Here is a 17,633-nt window from a genome sequence, read left to right on the forward strand (position 1 = left end):
CTGGCTTGTTTTCTCTCCTGGAAGCTGTATACCTGTGGTGGCCATTTTCCTGAGACAAGCTGGCCACAAGTGAGCTGCTGATCACGAGTCATGCTTGACCTGTGCTGACTGTCTTCAGGAGCTGCCTGTGAGAATATCAATTGGTCCCAGCCAAAACCAGCACTTTCTGAAAAACTGCAAACAAATTAGTGTGAAAATAGCATGAGAACACTTCCAGCAGTGTTAGACTTTAAATGGGAAAAACAGACATAGCCTATGCTTTTAACAGCCTATGATTTTTTTTTTTAGTGCTTTCAGAATAAAAATTCTGAAGTCTGCCAAATCTTGACTTTCTTGACTTTCTTGTTAAAATAATCCATTGGAGTGGAATATTATTTTAAACGCAAATAGTGTGTTAGAAACATCCTTTTGTCTTTTTGTCATCCATTCCCATCTTTTGGACCCAATGACCTGAAAAAAAAGGATGAATCAAAGTGGTCTAACACGACGGCAGAAGAAAAGAAAACAAAAAAAAGCTTTTCCCCTCAGATTTAATTTTGTGATAATATAGGTACAGCTGTAAGAATCTACAGTTGTATCTCTGATTAGATAGAGATCTGAAAAGACCAGCATTGAGCAAAGTGCAGGGATACCTCCTCAATGAGCTGCTAAGCTTACAAATGTCTACTGATGTGCACCATCTTTTTTAAGGCCACTGGCCTACGCATGTGAAGATAATAACTCAAATATATGTGCAAGACAAAGCTGTGTGCTAACGACAAATATTTACACTTCTCTTGCTTTTAGTGAATTTCCATACCGATTCCACAAAGAAAGTAATGAATTCTTACCACAAAAATGTAATCACAGGGAGATATTCTTCCTGCTCATTTTTAATGATGAATACTCAATTATTTCTTCTTCATCAAGAGAAAAAAAAAAGTGTTTTACACTTCTACATTTTTGTTTGATGGCTAGTGCAAGAGACAGAGCACCAAAACATGAATAAGCTGTAATGACAGTAAAGTCATTGTACCGCTGAACTAAAAACTGTAACTTAAAATTGTCATTGACAGTATTTGCAACCAATTCAGAAAAGGTAACTCAAGACAAAGTAAATATGTAGTCATTGCTCCTCCAGTTGAACTTTTTTTCTTTTTTTTCTTTTTTTTTTTTTAAACGTAATGCCAAACACTTATAAAAATGCTTTCTGCCTATATTGGTTTTGAAAGTATATGCTGAGTCATTTGCACCATCTGTTATCTGTGCACATATCTACAAAGACAAATGTTAAGAAGATTCTGAAGACATCTGTTTATTCCACTGGGCTTACCAATCCAGTTTTGGGTTTTTTTTTCTTCTCTTTTTAAATCAATAGACATACAAACTTCCTAAAATATATTCTTTTTCCTGGCACTTCAGAGATTTGTAGAACAGCAGCAGGATATTTAGTCTTCCAACTCTGATCCCAACTAGACTTTATTTACGAGGTCTAAGAAACACGAGATTTTTAGCAGTAAAAGCTATGTTGGTATAAATTTCGTGTGATAGTACATTCTCTATGGCATGTACTTGAAAACAAAATAGGCATTGCACAGCTTTTCCACTGACTACCTTGGTTATTTGTTGTGGTACTAAAAGAACTCATTTGAAAGTTGAAATTACGTTATATTATTTTGCTGTAAATTACTGAGATTTTAACTGACTGTCAATCTAAGGTACTGTGGAAGCCAGAGAAAATTATGCAACTAACTGATGCACAACAATGTATCCTGTGTATCTGTATAGAAACATACTGGTGGATAAATTTTATGTAAGGGCCCCAATTCTAGTGTGATGTCTGTGTAACACGTGTATAACTTAGATAACATAAGCTAATTACTGCTAATGGACACAACTTGTTTTCTGAAATATGAGATCAGAACTGGAATTTGAAGATGTGTAGATGCCAAATTCAAAACATGGGAAACTTTTGAAATCAATAAAGCTTTTTGGCAAGTTCAGTCTATTTCTGCTACAGGATTTGATAAGAAACACATGTTGTTTTCTGCAGTTCTGTTTGAAGTACTAATTAAAAGTGTCCTAAATAAGAAAGCAGAGCCTTTTCTTAGCATACTTCTTTGATTAGTTAAATAATATTTTAAATAATTATTCAATTTAAAAAATCTTTAAGAAGCTGTTGGAAATAAGAACTTGTAAATATCTAGAAATAAGCATTGTTAGGGTTATATAAGATATAAATACAATTTAATCAAATTCCCTTTGGAAAAGATGCAGTTTTCCCAGTAATTTTGACCAGGGGTTTTATCTCCTCAAGATTTTAAGGGGCTTTTCTTGGAGGCAGTGCTGCAAGATACTATGTCCTGCCATATTAGCAAGGATGCTTCATGCTCTCTTTAACTTTTGAAGCTACTTCCTGCTTTGCATTCATTTCATGCAATTACTTTCTGTGACAATGCTAAAACCAGAGGTTTTATAGGCTGCATAGCTACTTCCACGCTAGTAAATAAAAGGAGCCAGGTGCTGAGCACTGGCATAGAACTAGGACAGGAGCTACTTACAGTGTCTATAGTATTAATCTTATTTGGGTTTCAGCACAGGCTGGCCTAGAAGTAGTAGTTCATTTCCCAAACTGCTCCCAAGTAGACCTGAAATAACTTGAGAGAGTGCTACATGGCTCCACTGCAGGAGTGTTTCTAACAGTGATCAAAGTTCCTGAGCTTCAAGATGATTTCTAATACACTGTAATTTACTAGTATAGACTCAGACCACTTATATCCCATCAATATTTACAACTGTCTTTACTAGTTTATATCTCAGTTGCTTTCAGGAGAATACAAATGCAATTATGGCTATGCATGGGTGTGTGCAATTCACTGCAAGACAAGCTCTAGAAGGGAGAGGCTGCTGCCCTACTGCTGCTACTCTGGAGGAGAACTAAGAGTCTGAGTCAAAGATCACTGTAGAAATCATTTCACTTTATTCCTAAGTCAATCTTTGTTTCACAGTTATAAAACAGGCCCTTGTAAACTGGGAGGACCATTTCTGTGACCCACACAGTGATTGTGATGTGACAGGAAAGAAGAACTGAGTCAAAAGTTTGGAAACAAGAATTATCTGTCCAATAGTCTGCTTGTTAAGATTGATTTCTAAATCAGTTTATAGTTTAGTTCAAGTGTATAGCTGAGGGAAGATAAGCTATGCCTAAGGGAATTACTACAGCAACGGAGTGAAATTGGTTTGTCTGATGACAACTAAATTTCCTCATGGAAACCTCTAGATATTCCAGTAAAATAGAAACTCTTTCTTAATACTGAGAAACAATAATTTGCTTTTATTTTTTTCCCCTTGAAGTCACAATGTAACTTTTTTGTGATTTATTTGTTATAAGATGAGAAGTCGATATTGCAAAAAAGATATTTGTAGCAGGCTTGTGTGAAATAATGAGACAAAGAAGAGTTCCCTGTAATGCAGGAAAAGGCATGGAAACAAACCTTTAAAAATCAGAAGTGCCACGTGATGAATGCATTCTTTAGGATAAAAAAGTGAATTAATGTATATTCACACAAAATTATTGCAAACAATCCATTATCACCGGCTTCATAAATCCAAAGATTTCTTAATGTCATCAAACTAGATTATGTAATCAATCCTGGGATAAACAGCTTTGGTATTTATCACAGTTACAGTTTTTAATAGTTTTTACAATTTAATGTCATTTCATTTTAAACATTTTAAACTGATTACTGCTAATCTGGAACCACTGATCAACTCATTGTCAACTAAGAAATTAAATGCCCTTTTCTACTGACTGGTTGCAGAGTGTTTTCAGTTCATATAGTGTGTGGTGTTTTTTAATCTATACGTTAAAACAAAAATATTACAATTTAAGGAAACGTTTGACATATATGTATAAATACATAAATATTTTATAGATGTATTAAAGAAAAGCTGAATTTGTAAACACTGGTCTACTTTATGGGATGGGCTTCATTAAGTCAGGGTTATTATCCCTGAATATCCTGGAATAGAACTCAAGGATCATCGAGTTCCAACCCCCCCTGCCACAGGTTGAGTTGCCAACTTCCAGATCAAGTAGTAGATCAGATTGCTCAGGGTCCCATCCCACCTGGCCTTGCACACCTTCAGGGACGGGGCATCTGCAACCTCTCTGGGCAACCTGTTCCAGAACCTCACCACCCTCTCAGTAAAAAAATTCCAGCTGATCTAAATCTCACCCACTTTAGTTTAAAAGCTTTCCCCCTTGTCCTATCACTATCTACCCTTGTAAAGAGTTGATTTCTGTCATGTCTATAGACTCCTTTTAAATATTGGAAGGCCTCAGATAGATTTCCTAGCAGCCTTCTCCTTACCAGGCTGAACAAGCCCAGCTCTGTCAGCTTGTCTTCATAGGAGAGGTGCTCCAGCTCTCTGATAATTTTCATGGCCCTCTTCTGGACCCACTCCAACAACTCCACATCTTTCTCATGGAGGGAGTCCCACGTGTAGATGCAGAGTACAATCACCTTCCTTGCCTTGCTGGCCACCCCTCTTTTGATGAAGCACAGAATATAGTTTACCTTCTGTGCTACAAGTGCGCGCTGTTACGTCATATCAACCTTACTTCCCAAGCAGTATTTTATGTACTTTTCACTGTACCTTTTACACATTTGGGAAAGAACTGCTTGCTGTTTGCTTCTCCTCACCTCCATTTTCTCATTCTATACAGTGGTATTTTACTTCAAATAGTAACTTAAAACTTGGAGTGAATGTCAGTCAAGAAGTGAAATTCCCCAGCCTAAGGATTAAATGATTTTAACATTAAAAGATTTTTATGTAAAAATATAATTTCAATAAAAGAACTGTAATTAAGATTTATCATATCAAAGATATGGTAGAAAAGAGTCAAAGACAACATTAAAATCAGCATTTTTTAAACTTAATGTTTGTAATAGCTAGAAAGTACATTTACAGGAGCAAGATCAGTTGCAGAATGGATCCCTGCAGGAACTGAAGTCCTGATCTTAATAACTCTTGAATAGTGTGGTTTTAGTAGTGTTACTTGTACTCTTAAGAACAGCTTATTGTTTTTCCCAACAAGTACTTTATTTTTCTCTATAACTGTCACTTTTAAGGAATTTGGTTTGATTATAAATTACTTCCACCCAAAGAAGATGTATACCAGCTTTACAATACATTGTACATTAATGGGTGTGAATTGTTTTCATGGAAGTCAGGGAGCTTGGATTGAAATACCAGCACTAACACTGATACTGTTTGAATCTCAAACTGAAAATGTTTGAGGAAAGGCATCTTTAGTTTTTTCATTTTCTGAGATTTATTTTTTTTTTCAACACACAAAAGAAAACAGTTTTCTGTATTATGCAGTGAAACCCAAAATTTATCATAAATGTTACTCTAAGTCTTTTTTGTTAGCACAGACACTGAAAAGTTATTCCTTAACAACACTTACAGCACAGAAGTTTCACCTACAAGTACAGACACAGATCACATTTATGAAAAACTTTAACTTAAAAAATAGAACAAATGTAAATGTGGAAGAACTATTAATTTCAAATTAATATATTAATAAATAAATATGAACTTTGTTATCTACAATCCAAGAATGATTAGCTTTGTTTGTTTGTTTGTTTTGTTTTGTTGTTGTTGTTTGCTTGTTTTTCAATAAGGGTATATGCAAGGCATTTGAATAGATGAAAAGCAAGGTCCATCAGTGATCTTGGAATTTAAGATGTCAAGAAAGCAAATGTAAGTTTTCTGAGAAAAAAAAAAAAAAAGAGCACTTGAGCAAAGCTTTGAAAGTGAGACACAAATGTTGGTATTTCACAAATAGCTTCTACATAGAAGTACTACTACTAATTTGGAGATTTTTTTAAGTTTGCAGAAATATTATTTTTGGTCTTTTACTTAATACAAAATACCAGAAAACAGGTTTATCTCCTTAATGTCATTCCAGTTCCTCTTCACTTTTTTTTTTTTTTTTCCCTTCTGAAATTATTTTCAGTTCCTTGTGGTAAACACTGTGTACTCTACATGCCTCTGAGCACAATTTGTTTCCCTGGGCAATGGATGATCAACAGCTCTAAAACTGTTCTCATTTCATTTATTTGGCAAAGGAAACAGAAAAATCTAACCAGGACTCCTCAGGCTTTTTGGAGCATTTTGAAGTGTCTGCTGTTCTCTTGGAATGGCCCCTTTAACTATACATATACAAAGCTGCAGATTTTCCAAGCCTCTGAGGGAACCGTCATGTTTTTCTCATCTCCAAGAAGGTCTTGGTAAAGATAGCTATGTATTAGAAGAGCAGGACCCATGCAAACATCATGAAGTATAACAAGACCTACTGACAGGTGCTGCACCTGGGTCAGGGCGAATCCAAACATGATGAATGCTGGTTGGGTGACTACTAGATTGTGAGCATTGCTAATGAGAAATACTTGGTAGTGTTGGTTGATGAAAAATTGAACATGATACTGCAATGTACGCTTGCTGCCCAGAAGGCCAAACACATTATGAAATCACAGAATCACACATCACAGATGTTGAAGGGGATCATTGGAGATCATCTAGTCCAGCCCCTCTGTTAGATCAGATTCCTAAATTATGTTACACGGGAAGGTGTCCAGACAGGTCTTGAATATGTCCATAGAAGAAGTCTCCACAACCTTTTTGGTCAGCTTGTTCCAGTGTTTTGTCACTCTCAAAGTGAAGAAGTTTGTTCTCGTGTTCACATGGAACTTCCTGTATTCCAGTTTGTGCCCCTTGTCCTGTTGCTCAGGACCACCAAAAAGAACCTGCACTTGACACCCACACTTGAGATACTTCATAGAATCAAAGAATCATGGAATGGCTTGGATTGGAAGGGATCTTAAAGATCATCTTGCTCCAACTCTTCTGCTGTGGACAGCATTGCCACCTGCTAGATCAAGCTGCCCAGTGCACCATTCAATCTCACCTTGAATAGCTCCAAGTATGGGGTACCTACAGCTTCTCTAAGCAATCCATTCTAGTACCTCACCATCTTCTGAGTAAGAACTTTCCTTCTAACATCTAAGCTATATCTCCCCTCTTTTATTTTAAAATCATAGAAATACCAAGCCATGTAAAAAATTGATCTCTCTGTTATTTTTAAGATCCCTTTGAGTACTGGAAGACTGCAGAGGTCTCTCTTGAGCCTTCTCTTCTCCATACTGAAAAAGCCCAGCTCCTTCAGCCTTTCCTTTTTGAAGAAGCGCACTATCCCTCTAATCGTCTCTGTTGCTGTCCTCTGATTTCACTCCTACATTCCATGTTTTTCTTGTGCTGGAGGCCTCCCACACCTGGACGCAGAGATCCAGATGGGGCCTCATGAGGGCAGAGCAGGGGGGGACAATCACCTTGCTCTCCCTGCTGGCCACTCCTCTTTCTGTGTAGCCCATGCTACAGTTCACCTTCCAGGCTTCAGGTGCACACTACTGGCTCACATCAAGCTTTTCATCCACCAGAACCCTCAAGTCTTTCTCCATATGACTGCTCTCAATGATTTTTTCTCCAGTTTGTAGCCATACTGCACAAGTTTAGGTATATTACATCTGTTTCTCTTCCTTTGTCCACTGATGCTGCCATTCCTTCATAGAAGGCTACCAGATAAGCAAGGCATTGTCTGCATTTGGTGAAGCCATGCTGGCTGTCTCAGATCACCTCCTTGTCTTCCATGTGTCTCCCAGGAGATCCGTACCTTGATCTTCCCAGGCAAAGACATAAGGCTCACTGGCCTTATAGTTTCCCAGAGTTCTTTTCTACAATTCTTAAAACTGGAAGCGGTAACTTTTTCCAGCTACCAGGGATTTCACATGAAAGCCATGACTTTTTGAATACGATGTAGAGTGGCTTGCCAGCTACATCAGCCATTTTCTTCAGGACACTGGGATGCATATCATCAGGTTCCATATAGCTGTACGCATTCAGCCTCATCAGGTGGTCTTGAATTTGCTCTTTGCTTATAGTGGGAGAAATTTTGCTTTCCCAGACTCCTCCAAAAGGTCAGTGGATGTGAGAAGCAATGGATGCAATGGATTGGTGGAGTACCTAAGCTTTCTCTGGGTCTTTCTTCCATCTCATTTCTCAGAGAGGATACACTTTCCTTGGCCTCTCTTTGACCAATGTACCTTAGAATTTTTTCTTGTTATTGACATCCCTTGCCAAGTTCATTTCCATCTGCAACTTGGCTTTCCCGATCCCATCTCTGCATGTCCAGACGGCATCCCTGTATTCTGCCCAGGCAACACATCCCTGCTTCCACATCCTGTCATTTTCTTACTTATCCCTCAGTTTAATTGGCAGGTTCTTTTCAGTCATCCTCGTTTCTGTCCTCCCCTGCTTGATTTCTCACCTATGGTGTTGTTCTTGAGCTCTCATAAAGACATCCTTATAGATCTGGTTTAGTTTCATTCCTTTGACCCCGAAGACAGCTTCTCAAAGGTTCTTGTCCAATAGTATTTTTAACAGCTGGTAGTCAGGTCTTCTAAAGTTCAAGGTTCTGACTCTGCTCTTTGCCAGGTCTGTATTCTTTGAGATCATAAACTCAACCAGAGCATCATCCTTACAGCCCAGACTGCTTCCAATTTTAACTTCTTTAGTGACATCAATGAGCTCTTCTTGATCAAGCAGGAACTAGCAGATCCTGACCACCAGATGTCCCTTATTAGTCCAGACCCTAATTTTAACCCACAAGCTCTCAACCTGTTCATGGCTGTTTTTTAGAGGCAGCTCTTTGCAATCCCTGCAGTTCTTTACACAGAAGGCAAATCCCCCACCCTCTTGCCCTACATATCTCTTCCAAATGTCTGAGACACTCAATCAGAGTATTCCAGTTGTGTAGTTCACCCCACGTTTCTGTGATAGCAATTAGGTCATAGATTTCTAATTGCACCATGGCTTCTATCTCCTAAAGTGACAGTGTGAGTCCCAGACTGCATCAAATGAAATGTAGAGATAGCGTTAATGGCGCACTGATGTTTTGTTTATGATGAATGATGGGAGCAGTACCCTGGCCAGCCTGGGCCACAGGGCAGGGAAATGCTGCCACTGTGATGGGAAATGAGGCAGTTAGGACACCTGGCCTGAATCGGGAAAGATTCAGGGAAAGAGCACACGACATCTTGCAAAAGGCCATAAAGATGTGGAGGTGACTGCCTGGGCATTTCTGGGCATCGGTCAACAGGTGTGAGATGTTGTGTTGCTGGCATAGCGTTGATTGGGAAGCAGTGGTACTGTTGCTCTGTGCTGGTCTGTAGGTGGCAAATAATTGCATTGTGGATATGTGTACGTAGTTATCATTCCATTTTTCTTTCTGTTTACCATTTCTTTCTTAGTAAACAGTTTTTTCTCAAACTAAGTGTTGACTTTTCTTTCCAGTTTTCTCCCGCATCTTGTTCTGGGAGTAAGCCAATGACTATGTAGTGCCTAGTTGCCTGACAGGGGAAATCACAAAAAGACATAACAACAAAGTTTTCTTTTCTGCTTGAGAAATCAAACAGCTGACAAGATGAAAAGTAGTTGTCTGTTAAAATGGAGAACTTAGAAAAGAGAGAAATGAGGCAATTAGAGTATGTTCCTGCATACTAAAACACCTTCTTGTTCTTCATAGGTCTGCATAGTCAGCTCTTTCTAATCTTTCTCCCATAGAACTATAAAATAAAATCGACCTTTAGTCTCCCTGTAATTAGGTTAACTCCCAGGTTTAAGAACACAATCATGTATTTGAAGTAGTCAGTATTTCATATCAGTGTGCTAAATACCAGCTGGCACAATCTCTAACACTTGATCTAACAATTAATTTAGAAGGAATATCTCCTCACATATAGGGGCTATATTACCAGACCACATTTTCAGAGCCAGTAATTATCCCAGTATATAGGTACAAATGTGTTTTTAACTTCAGCTACTTGCTGGCTCAGTCACCTGTCTTTTTTCTTGCAGAATGATTCCTGGGGGAAACAATACTCATATGCGCTCTTCAAAGCCATGAGCCATATGCTGTGCATTGGTTATGGAGCCCGTGCCCCTGTCAGCATGTCTGATCTCTGGATAACCATGTTGAGTATGATTGTGGGGGCTACTTGTTATGCCATGTTTGTTGGTCATGCCACTGCCCTCATTCAATCTCTGGATTCTTCACGGCGACAATATCAAGAAAAGGTAACACATTTTAATGTACCATCTTAAGTTTTTAAGCAGTTCAGTGATACTCTTTAAATGTGGAAAAGGTCTTATAAGTTTGCATGAAATAATCTAGTGACATTCACATGCTGTAGTGAATATTGATGTGCACAAAGGAATTCAGGACACACCCTGTGTTAACAATATTCCTGCACGAAATGCATTCTGAAAAGAGCACATGTCATATAAACTGATTGAAACCTTGGTTGTGTAACTTGCTTTAAACTCCATAAAACCACATTACACCCCCGTGCTGCACTCTGTAGGTACTCAATCTAAGCAGCTTGAAATATGACTTTGATGTTTGTAAATTAGGCATTTTTGTACAGTTCATTGTTTCTTCTTTGGACAGCAAGTTGAGAATAGATTTTAATGTAAGAAAATAATGGTCATTTGATAAGGACCATTCCCAATAAAAGTACTTTCAAACGCGGTTCCAAAAATTGAACTACCTCAGAGAAGTGCTATAAATAGGACCTTGCTTTATAATGTCATAGTTTATACTGTAATCCATGATGTCTCCAACAACAAGAGGAATGATAGCCAAAAGATAGCAAAGTAGATAGAATTTACTGAAAGAAAAAGAAAAGAAAGGTTCTTTATGTAACAGGAAGAAAAATTTCATTCAGTTCCTTGTTGAATTCCTCATAGGCATGATTAGAATTAAAAAGATGTAAATGGGTGGGTACAGGGTGGGAACTTTCAGGAGTGAACACAAATATGCACTAACTAGCACTATCAGTTGTTCAAAGAAAGGTAAATGCAAGTTTAAGTGCTCTGAAACCAGATGATGAGGCTAAGAGCAGTGGCATAAGGAAGAAAGGAGCAGAACAAACCTGAGCAAAAGACAGTAAAGATGTACAGTTATTGAGATGTTTAAGAGAGACCAAAATAGGATATTAAAATAAGAGAGGAACTGGAGAGGTCACACCAGGAGAGAAGTCTGCTATGTAAAGTAGTGAAATCAGTGAGTTCAAATCAGCAAGTAAGAATCATGTCCTGAGCAGTATTATTTGGCATATATCTGTAAGAAAGTCCAGAAAAGCAAACTAAGCAGAAATCCTGGTGTAAAGTAATACAAGCCAGGCTGAAAAACCTGGCAGTGAATGAGAAGATGAGAGGGTGACCCTGGTATGTGCTGAAGATGTAAAGGAATGGCCTGACTTTGCTGGGCAAGAATAAGGAAGAGTCCAAAACCAACATGTAAGTAGAAAGAAGTAGGAGTGTTTGTTTTACAGGAAGGCAAGCCAAAGTAACTGAATGTATGGAAGAAAAGTTTACACTCAGTTTTGTTAAGCTCTAATTGCAACAAGGCAACAGAATATATACATCAGAGATAGTCAGAAGTCGGAGATGTGGTTAACATTCCGGTAATAGAAAAATTAGCTAGTGGCTGACACATTAATATCAGAATTATTTATAACAGAAGTTTGCAAGCAAGAAAGCCAACACAATGTTGCCCTGAAACATCGGTGAGGACTAATGGTTTAGGTGAGGATGAGTTAAAACCTCTAAAGATGTCAGGTTTTACTGGCCACATGAAACTCCATAATCCATTCCAATTCAAAGCCATGGGGCTCATCCTGGTAGGTGGTTTAGCCAACACCAACTGTCTTGTTGGAGTTAGTCAACAATGTCTGTTCTGCCAGCTAACAGGGAAGGAATTTTATCAAAACAGGATATTTGAAGGGAGCTGTGGGACATGAATATCTTATTAGTAGCTATAAAAAAAAGGCATAAAAAGTAAACCCCATACTTGGTATAATTGTACTTTCATTACAGATTAGTCAAATTATGTACTCACATAAAGATAAGCATGATGTAGGAAAACAGCAAAAAAGTCTTAATTCACTAAAACCTCTCAATCATTATCCTCAGACTTTCCTGGTTGCTGCATGATATCACAATGTCTTGAGCTACGGAAATACAGAATATGTGCAAAAATGTTAATATATTTTAAGTGATGCTAAGGAAATCATAGGAATATTTTGTGTAAATTAATCATAGAATCATAAAATCATAGAATCATTAAAGTTGGAAAAAGTTGGATCATCTAGTCCAACCATCTACCATCCATCAATATTGCCCACAAATTAAAACCTATTTTGTAGTCTTTATTAAACTTTGCCACAGAAATGTATAGCAGTTTTCACTGTCTGAAATTCTCAACATTTTCATTCTTTTTTTTTTTTTTCTATTTTTTTGTTACTTGACATCAGAAGCAAGAGTTTTAACATGGCAATGACAATCAGGAATGAAAAAAATGAGCCAGAAAGTGCATGCTTTAGAAAATGTTTCTCTGTCTTTCTGGCAGCCATTTGTATGCCAGTTATTATAGTTTAAAAGATGTCTTAATTAAAGAATATTTCTGCTGATTTCTGAGGCCCTGAAATCATGTGTATATTATCAGCTATTACAACTGTGACGTGTCCTCATCTATTGTTTTATCATAGATTAATACTCTGTATTCTATACTATAGATATATATACATTATAGCCTAAGAATAATGGAAACATTACTGCTGCTGCTAAAGAATACTGTATGTTTTTTCTTTACTCTGTAAGCTAGATAAATGAGTATTTCAAAGATCAGTTTGGGCTATCTATTTTGGCAGCATTTTTTTCTAAAATAATATAGCTTATATTTCACTTATCGGGACCTGAGGAAAAGGTAAATTAAATCTTCAGCCACAAGTTTCAGACTTATATATTTATATATATATATATATATATATGTAAATACATATATATATACATAGCACTTTTTGTCTAATGCATTGCTTTTTCTTTCTCTCGGAATTCAAAAATTTGAAAAATCATGAGAGAGGGATTTGTTTAAATGCTAAAGTAATTTTTTTTTTAAGTTTAGTGTACGCAGGATTCTCTATTATGTGGTTCCATTGTTTCTTTTAAAAGACACAAAAAATAATGAAATTAATGAGAATTTCTAGGCAACACAAAATGATACCAGAGGTGAAGAAAAAGATCCTGGTTTGTTTGTTTGTTTGTTTTCATTTTGTTGACTGTTTTCTACTAAAATGACATTTGATCCAAATAATGGAAGGAGAATTCTGATCCTTCTTACCATACAAGGAGATGATTTGCCAAGACCAGCGTACCTTCCTCCTCCAAACCTTCCAAAGCTCAGGGCATTCAAAACTAGAACTGGTACAATTCAAGATGGAAGAAATAAACACAGAAAAATGAGAGAGAGATTTAATAAAGCCAAATATGTCAAACACCATCAAACAGCACCTGCTAAGAATCTGAGTGGTTGCCAAGCGCTGCATGCTGAGAGAAATCAAAGTAAGAAAGCAAACATTGCTCCCACATGTTTACTGTGATGAGCCAAAGACATAATTTTTCAGTGGAATTTAACAGCGATTATTAGCTGCTGATTAGAGAAGGTGGACAATAAAATCACATACCAAGATTCACTGCAAAAAAAGATAGGATTGAGGTACACTTCAGAGTGTTCTGCTGAAGAGAATGGAACTGTTATCAAAGAAAAAGCACCAAAAATACATAAATCAGAACTTGGCTTCCATGAGTGAAGATGCAAGGTCTGGCATAGGAGGAAGACATGTCAGAGCCAGGTAGACTCAACCTGACTTATCATTCTGCCTTATGAAGAGACAGCCTTATGTTAGCATGTACGCAGTAGTAAATAGAACTCATATTTGAAGTAGCAAAGTCCTTTCAGATTTTGTAAAATCTTGGAAACCACATCTCAGAGATGTTTGTCTTTGCTAAGACAAAATTTATATGAAACAAGTAAAATATATTAATATTTTTAACCAATATAGTAAAACAAAGTGGCCAATTAAGCAGTCACTAGTTTCTGTAAACAGTGGCAGTTTTTAATAGGAAAATGTTCACCTAGTGCTCTGGATATCATTGAATAACCTTGGTTGAAGTCTGGTTAATATTTCTTCAGTCTGTAGGCATAAATTACTCGTATACAAAGTCTCAACAAGCGAACAGAAGTAAGATTTATAGTAGCATACACTATGTCTCATATTCATAACAATTTTGAAATTGATAGAATGACAGCTACTATATCCTTTTTTATTATGTATTTTTCATATTTTCAACCATTTTCAATTCACACTATGTATATTCTGACTTTTATCTGTTTGTGAATCTAACACACTGGGTTTCAGAAATAATAAAAAGGCAGAACCAAACAGATAAAGTTATTTTACCAGTTGCAAGTAGTAAAGAGGCATAAAATTTATGGAATCCAACTATACAAATTAAATAGGAAATAAAAAAAAAAATGCAGCTTACTCCATGCAATTGCTACTGCCTTAATCTTGAGAAGAAATTTTAAATCATTATCACAGAGATCAAAGATTTCTAGGCTTGACAGTGATCTCAGATATCCCAAATGATATCTTTTTCTAACCCTTTTTTGTTAAATATGCTTTTATCTTCTCAATTTATGATATTTTAGCACATCTTCAGTTAAGTTAGCGTAGTCCAAAGAGAAAAAGTGTATTTCTACAGAGAAAATGCAGTAATTGCAAAATAATTTAAAAGCAACTTTATGATTGTTATTGGGTGTTCAAACATAGACAGCATCATAATTTAAAGCAGATTGCTCATTTTTACTTTTCCCTTCAAGCATTCAAATAAATGTTTACAAATGAATAACAGAGTTAGTACAGGAGGACAGCTTTAGATTGTGCTGCACAATGCTTTGCATCAGCCTCTCAAGTCTTCCTCTCACTGCGCCAGTTTGGATATCTAAATTTTCCTTGAAGTGTATGGGCAGAGAGACTCAATATGCACTTTCAAGAGCAAGCAAGCTCTTGGGCAGGTTGAAGCAGCAGTTGCTGAGCTGTATTTCCAATTTTCCCCTTCCTCCATGAACTGCAGCACATGCTCAAGCACCTTGTGCTGTGAGACATATGAGCTCCTTACTTCCACAGTAAGAAAGAGGGGCCACCTTTCTTGACTAAGGCAGCCAGAAGAGCAGATGGCACTGATTCCCCTCACTGTGCAGTGCCTGGGGCAGAAGACAGTCTTGGAAATGATGAAGTAGGTTCAGAGCTGACCCACACCCGAGCACTTCAAGCAGAAGTCCTCCAGGCTGCTTCTGCTGGGGCTAGGAGCAGCAGATGGAAAGAAATGGAGAAAGGAGACTCCTCACAGCTCAGACACAGAAAACATTGCTTTGCTGAGAGGAATAGAAAGTTTGCTGTTCCTGCAGGTTTACGGCAAATGACTATGGCTCCCTGGGAGTAACTGATTGATTCTTCAACCCTTCCATGCAGCTTTTAATAGCTGGTTGCCAGATAATCCAGAAGTGGTGCTGGTAGCAGGGACAAAACCTTTTATCAGAAAAATGTCTTAAATGCTAGGGCAGAGAGTTGTGCTTCTTTCTGCACAGTTACTGTAGTGTGTAGGGCTAAAGGCAATGAGCTGGCTCTGCCATGGAGTACGTCAGGATTTGGTCAGTATTCACTGCTTTTTGCATTTTCTTATGAAGAGAAGATTGCTTTGCCCTCTTTTCTTAAGTTTTAATCACTTTGTGGTTAAAACCATGGTGGAACAACGCCTCGACATACTCATTACTAAAGCTAGAATACTTTTCTGGAAAACCTTAGGTATCCATATCATACAGATTTCTGCAGGATCTTAGAAATATGATAAACTAGCAAACACATAGTAGAGGAAGAACTACAATAAGCAGGACCGCATTCCCATTTAACTAGGCTTGTACTAGCTTCTGGCATTAGGCAGATGTACAAAATACAAAGAGCCTAGCTTGAGTTTTAGATTCCCAGCTGAACTTGCAGTATGGGATGTAATTCCTCAATCTTAACCAAAGTTTCTCATGAAGTACTGGTTTGTTACTTCAGTAGCTGTTCACAGTGTGCATGTTTTTACAGGAAATGAAGCCCTGCTTTTCTGATGCTGTTGGTTGTTTTTACAAAGCCTGAAAATAGCATAGCTCTCTTTACTTAACAATAGCACATTTTCACTTATAAAGCATTATTTTAACATTAGGTCATATCATGTTCACAGTGTTGGAGCAGGTGAGCAATTTTGCAGATAAATCTTACATTTTCTGTGCAGTTGTGCTACAGTACACATGCAACACCAGAGGAACAATTTATTTTGGAGAATGAGGGATGATCTACTTCAAGCTGTGGTGGCATCAAATTTTATGAGTAAATAAAGTTGGAACCAAAGTGAAATCTTGTCACTGAAAGATCAGTGTAAACTTCCTGATGTTTAAAGGAGTATGTAAATGCAGCCACTGAACTCAAGTTTGTTTGTTGAATATAGCAGTGGTAGTTGTGTCAGGATAGGGCCTTTACTAGCCTTCTCATTCCACCAGTTCATGATATTGGTTTCCATTCGTAATCATTACCTTGAATTTTTGCTGTGTATAGTTGTGATATTTAACTTGACTTCAGTGTTCCTTGTCTTTCAAATATGAAAGAGCAATAGATAATTTTACACCAAGTAAGGACAAAACTGTTCCCTCTCCCTCCCTGAACAAGGATCAGAAGTAACTCACCTGCAATAACAAAATAAGTATCTTTGTGTCTTTTCAAATGCAACTGAACAGTATAAGGCATTAGGATATTATAAATCAGTTAGAATGCCCTCACCACACTGCTTTCTTGCTTTGTTCTGGTACATTGTTATTGTGATTCGGCTTCTTGTTGCAGTCAATCTTTCTGGGGTAATGGAGTTGGTTATTTGTGCCTTGTACCTTTAAAAAAGTGATGGATTCCTCCCTATAGCACTTCCTATGCAAGCCAAGTGCTATCCATCCGGCTGCATCATACCTGTGCCAAGCTGTAATAGACTCCCACTGCTTCTAAAATGACAGATGGGACTTCCTTTGATTTATTGCTATGTTGTGGGTGATTTACCTATAAAGTTCTGCTGTCTTGCATTATGGATTAGGTTTCTAACAGCTTTCCATTTGAAATTGCAGAGCAAGCTCATTACAATTTAAGCCATGTTCATGATGACTATGTAAAATCAGTGGGAAGACATGACATAATTCTAAAGACAGACTTTACAAACATGCTTTGTTTTTCTTCACAACAATTATCAGAGGGTAGGCTATTTATTTTTATTTTTTATTTTTTAAAGAAACAAATTGCACGAAACTTCTGTTTTCCAAAATTTCTGCTTGAAGGGAACTTTTTATAGAATGGGCCATTCTAACTCATTCTATGGTTCAGTGCTTGTTTCCTGCGTTTGCAGAAGGAAATAACATAATACTACTGAGAAAATAGTCCTTGTTATGTAGATTTGTCTGCTTCTTTGCCTTGCTAGAGAGGGAAGGAAAGAAAGAAACACTGATTTTATTTTGACTCCTAGATAATAATTTTCTTCCAACAACATTCTTTTTCCTGAAGTCTGAGAAATTAAAACATTTTCCTTGAAAACACAGTTACTTTGAT

General features: G+C 37.2%; 1 protein-coding gene across 1 annotated transcript in view; it reads left to right on the plus strand.

Moving 5' to 3' along the window:
- HCN1 (hyperpolarization activated cyclic nucleotide gated potassium channel 1) overlaps window positions 1–17,633 on the plus strand; it is a 192,024-nt gene that overhangs the window by 112,310 nt on the left and 62,081 nt on the right. The window contains exon 4 of the mRNA XM_052670119.1: window positions 9,961–10,179. Coding sequence (XP_052526079.1) covers window positions 9,961–10,179 — 219 coding nt within the window. The remainder of the gene's footprint in view (window positions 1–9,960; window positions 10,180–17,633) is intronic.

The sequence above is a fragment of the Tympanuchus pallidicinctus genome, unplaced genomic scaffold (assembly GCF_026119805.1).
Source record: "Tympanuchus pallidicinctus isolate F22 unplaced genomic scaffold, pur_lepc_1.0 scaffold9, whole genome shotgun sequence".
In the NCBI taxonomy this organism is placed as follows: domain Eukaryota; kingdom Metazoa; phylum Chordata; class Aves; order Galliformes; family Phasianidae; genus Tympanuchus; species Tympanuchus pallidicinctus.